The sequence below is a fragment of the Malania oleifera genome, chromosome 10, assembly GCF_029873635.1.
Source record: "Malania oleifera isolate guangnan ecotype guangnan chromosome 10, ASM2987363v1, whole genome shotgun sequence".
NCBI classification, from domain to species: domain Eukaryota; kingdom Viridiplantae; phylum Streptophyta; class Magnoliopsida; order Santalales; family Ximeniaceae; genus Malania; species Malania oleifera.
This window is the reverse complement of record NC_080426.1, coordinates 34,155,275-34,159,989: the sequence shown is the minus strand read 5'-3', so window position 1 is coordinate 34,159,989 and position 4,715 is coordinate 34,155,275. Positions and strand designations below refer to the sequence as shown.

Here is a 4,715-nt window from a genome sequence, read left to right as displayed (position 1 = left end):
ATTTTGGGCCAAAAAAATTTTCTACCATGAAACGAAACCATTCATGGGACAAAATTAGAAGAATGCAAGTGAAGAAGAAGAACAGGAAAGAAGAATCCACTTATGGTTGAGGTCCATAATTATGTGCTTACTAGTTTAATAGAAAGTGCAATGAGATGATTAGCATAAAATGACTCCGACCCCTCTATCATGCACTTGTGCATAGCAATGACATTTTGCATAATTAAATATGTTAACTAATGTGGATTAAGTATATAAAACTATTTGAATAAGATATTTTCCCTATTACATTACAAAATCTTAATACGCAAATTGTAAAGTATCGATACATATATAGCATAAGAGTTGAGACCTCATAAAACCATGAATACTCTTGTATTTTAAAACTATCTGTTATTTTTTAAAAAATAAAAAATTTTCTCTTCAGAAGGGAAGCCCATGCCATGTTCCCCTACTGACACGTCTGTCTATCGATGCCAAAAAATTGATCTTATCTTCACATCCACGTATTCTCGATGGTCGTCTATAATCGAGGAACATGAAAGAGAAAACAAACTTTGGAGGACTCGAGCGTATTTTTTTATTCTTTTTTAAAAAGGTAAAAGCTTTATTGAAGGAAAAGAGGAAAGTCGAGCCAAAGGCTTGAGAAACAGAAGAAGTGCAAACATAATCAACAACAACCAGCAAATGACAAAACAGAAATCAAAAAATGCAGAAAGCTACATGGACAGATAAAATCAATAAAAGGAAAGACTTATATGAGAAGATCCTGCGAATCAAAGAAGAGAGAAAGAATTAAAATTGCAAATATAGGTGATAGGTCCTAATAATTATAGTGTGTGTCCTTTACAAGAACCCTCACCTCCCTTTTGTGGGTAAGCTTCCCTAGTTTAAATACCTCACATTATTTTTGGATTATGATTTTTTTTTTGTGGGAGACTACAACCTTTTGCTGCCCTCTTAAATTCTTTTTTTCAAAATCACACTCTATTTAGTATTTACTATAAGATAGACACTCAAGTGCTTTCTTATCTTGTTAAAGTATACTTTTGTCTCATCAATTTAAACTTCAAAAATGGCATTCATCCATTAACCAAAAAAATAAACAATAAATAGCCTACTAAAAAAAAAAAGGAAATACATAGAAGGATCGATTCATCACATAAAATCTGAAATCTATATGGATTACGAGATACCTCATTAGTATTTGAGCTCATACAAGTGAGAAATATGAGTTGGTGTGGACCCTAATTATATGGATCCCATAATATTTTAGTGGATCCAACTCGTATTGTATGAATTCAACTGCTAACATGACATCTTATAATTGATGGGTTTCAAATCATATGTTCAAAATCATTTCTTATAAGTATTTATAAAATAAAATAAAAAAGCTTCAAAAATAACTTTTTAAAAAAAAACTACTACCAAAAGGTTAATGGAAAAAACTTGTTAGTCCTCTGAGTGACAACTTTTTAAATACTTATATTACCTTTTGGGTGTCACTCATTTAAAATTTAAATTCCTATTAAGTCCTAGTTTATATATAATGCCCAAAAAAACCCTTTCTTATTTTTTGTAGGCAAAAGACACTAATCTCCCCCTAGGGTTTGGTAAAAAGACAATGAACTCTCCTAAGGTTTCAAAAATTCCAAAGTCCTCCCTTGAGATTTTAAAAATTCCAAGGACCACCTCCCCTTGTATTTTGCAAAAAGCCAAGTCTTTTTAGGGGAGGTTTGTATCTTTTTGGCAAATCCTAGTGAAGTTATATGACATTCTTGAAATTTTAGGGGAGGTCTCTATTTTTTTGCCAAACCTCGGGGGAGGTGAGTGTCTTTTGCCCTTTATTTTTTTATCCCACACGGTTCCCCTTCTCAACTCTTTATTTTCCAACACTTTGCCTCCTCATTATCTTCACCGTTTAACACTTTGTCTCTCCATTCTTCTTGTCTTCCCCCTATCAACTATAAAAACTTACTCTTCTTTTCTTACCTCCCAAAATGTGATCACCGGCTCATCTTCTTACATGCTTATCGACCTATGTGGTAATTTGATCATAAGTTCACACATCACACAAAAATATATTTATAATACATGAGACGAGGTAAACTTTTAGTGGGCTTTTCTCTAATGGCTCTTTTCTTTTCTTAGTTGTTAGATAGTATTCATTTCCATTACGAATGTATGTAGATCGAACTTCCTTTCTCTCTTTTCCCTTCTCTTGTTTGGATCGAGAAATAGCAAATGAAATATTAAGAAATAAATGATAATTAGAAAAATTAAGACGGCTTAATGGAGCCCATTATTGATGTTGTCTCCAATTTGTTGGAAAAGTTTAAAATTGTTCTAAAAATTCAGTAGTTCATGATCCTAAAACTTGGATTGGTTGTCATCTAAACTCTTTATCTTGGAGGAATACTTATGAACTTATTATAAATATCGATATTACGTTTGATAGGGCATCTTATGAAGAGCCAAGCACTTTCAAATTTTATTGGTACAAGTAACTAATTTCAAAACAATACTATATAATAACTTTGTACATAACTCTATACATTTGGAAAAAAAAAAAAAAAAATTCTACTTTGCACATGAAATTGATTAAATGTGTGAAATGTGCAAATCAACAATGAGAATATGAAAGAGTTTTGTTTGTTTTGTTTTCTTTATTCTTAAAGTGTTAATTATATTTCTTTCTTATGACCAAGATCATGTTTGTATTGATATTATTGCTTTTTAGACCTTAAGCATGTAGTAATGACTAATAATTTATTTAAAAAATTAATATAATTATGTGTAAATTAACTTATCTAATTCATGGAATTTACTATAACCTTACAAAAATTCAATTAATTACAAATATATATATATATATATATATTAGTTATCATACAAGTTGTAGAATTCTATTTTATAACTTAAATTATTATTATCAATAATTAAAATGTGCATCTTATTATGTATGTTAACAATAATGTTAGATCATTTACAAAGAGTTCAATTCTTCTAACCCAAAAAAAAATATTATTAACTAGTACATGAAATCTCAAAAGAAAATTCCCACCGCGTGTCTTTTTCTTAATAAATAAAATAGTTAAACAGTAGAATGCGTGTGACCATATATAACTTTTTAATATAAAACTACAAGTGAAAAACGTGACAGAAAATGAAATTTCGCCGACCCCCGAATGGGATAAAAATAATAATATTAAACCTTGGAGTGAGTGAAACTGAGCTAATTATATATATATATATATATATATATATATATATATAATAACTCCGGTACCTGCCCACCACCCTGCATGCGCTTTGAACCTTCATACTCTCAGCAGAATCACTCTCACTAAAATTTAATCATACACTTGCAGCTAAACTCATTCTCCCATCGATCACCATGGATTCCGACCTCGCTCTTCTCGAATCCATCCAGCAGTACCTTCTCCACGACGCCGACATTCCCATGAGTTTCCCGGCGAGCGACACCGCCGCCAATGCTCCGCCGAGCTCAGCCTGCGTCGACCCTGCTTCAATGCCGAACTGGGCTAACACTCCAGCGGCAGCGGAGGACTCGGCCGTTTCCTCGGGGGGGAGTGGGAGGCAGAGGCAGAGGCAGCGACCGTACAGGGGAGTGAGGAGGAGGCCATGGGGGACGTACGCGGCGGAGATAAGGGATCCGGCGAAGAACGGAGCCAGAGTGTGGCTGGGCACTTACCGGACGGCGGAGGACGCCGCGCTGGCCTACGACCGAGCCGCTTTCCGAATTCGGGGGTCCCGGGCTCTGCTGAATTTCCCGCTCCTGATCGGCTCTGACGTGCCAGAGCCGGTGAGGGTGACCCCGAAGCGCCGGTTGGTGGAATCTTCGTCGTCGTCGTCGTCTTCGTCATCGTCTTCGTCTTGTTCGCGTGAGAAGGACAGTGGCAGCAGAATGTCCATTAATGGGGACAATTATTACTAGTTAAGGAGTCTGCGTGTGTGCGTTGTCAGTGCAAGGGCCTAATGGGGGCCACCGTTAACGATGAGTTAGTTATTAGTTAAATAAATGGCTGTTATTACTCTTAATTAAGTGCTGCTAAATTAATGTAATGTCACTTTGTCTTCCCAACGGCTTCTATTTGCGAAATAACCATCGCGTAATTACAGTGATTTGGGAGATTAGGAGATTTGGATTAACGAAGATCATGTCCTGATCCCAACGTACAAGAATCAGTGGAAGGTTTATGAATATATTCTAAGGAAATAGTTGAAAAAAATTATAAATTTCAAATTAGGAGGTGAAGAAATTATACAAGGAATCTGTCTTTCTGTACGTTGGTTGGTTCGTGTATTTACTTCTTAAATTCTAAATAAATTGAAAATAGATATTTCCTCATTATTTAGAATTTAAAAAAATATAGCCCTCCATGTGTATGTGTGTGTGTATACACACACAAATATGTGCGTCTCTATATGTGTGTGCATGCAATAAATTTAATATTCAAATTACTCAAATCCCGAATAGATATTAATTTTTCGTACCAAAAAAATAAACAAATGTTAAGTTAGAAAAGAAAAAAGTGGACAAATGAAAAAGTTCAAAATATTCCATACTTGGGGGTTGTGATTACGCGCTTAAATTGTATAATTAGGTGTTTTAATTTATGCATTAAGAATTATATTTTTAATTAAATACTTAATTATTCTCAATAATTTAACATTGTATCCTATTTATAATA

General features: G+C 34.0%; 1 protein-coding gene across 1 annotated transcript; it reads left to right on the top strand.

Annotated features, from left to right (window-relative positions):
* The first annotated feature begins 3,304 nt into the window (after positions 1-3,304).
* LOC131166192 (ethylene-responsive transcription factor ERF098-like) lies at positions 3,305-4,123 on the top strand. The gene has a single exon (XM_058124528.1). It carries the CDS (start codon positions 3,398-3,400, stop codon positions 3,956-3,958), a length of 561 nt encoding a protein of 186 aa, XP_057980511.1. The 5' UTR covers positions 3,305-3,397; the 3' UTR covers positions 3,959-4,123.
* Positions 4,124-4,715: the final 592 nt, after the last annotated feature.

Bases quoted from the DNA above. Each gene is read 5' to 3' on its own strand.
- LOC131166192 (XM_058124528.1), top strand. From the start codon at position 3,398: ATGGATTCCGACCTCGCTCTTCTCGAATCCATCCAGCAGTACCTTCTC.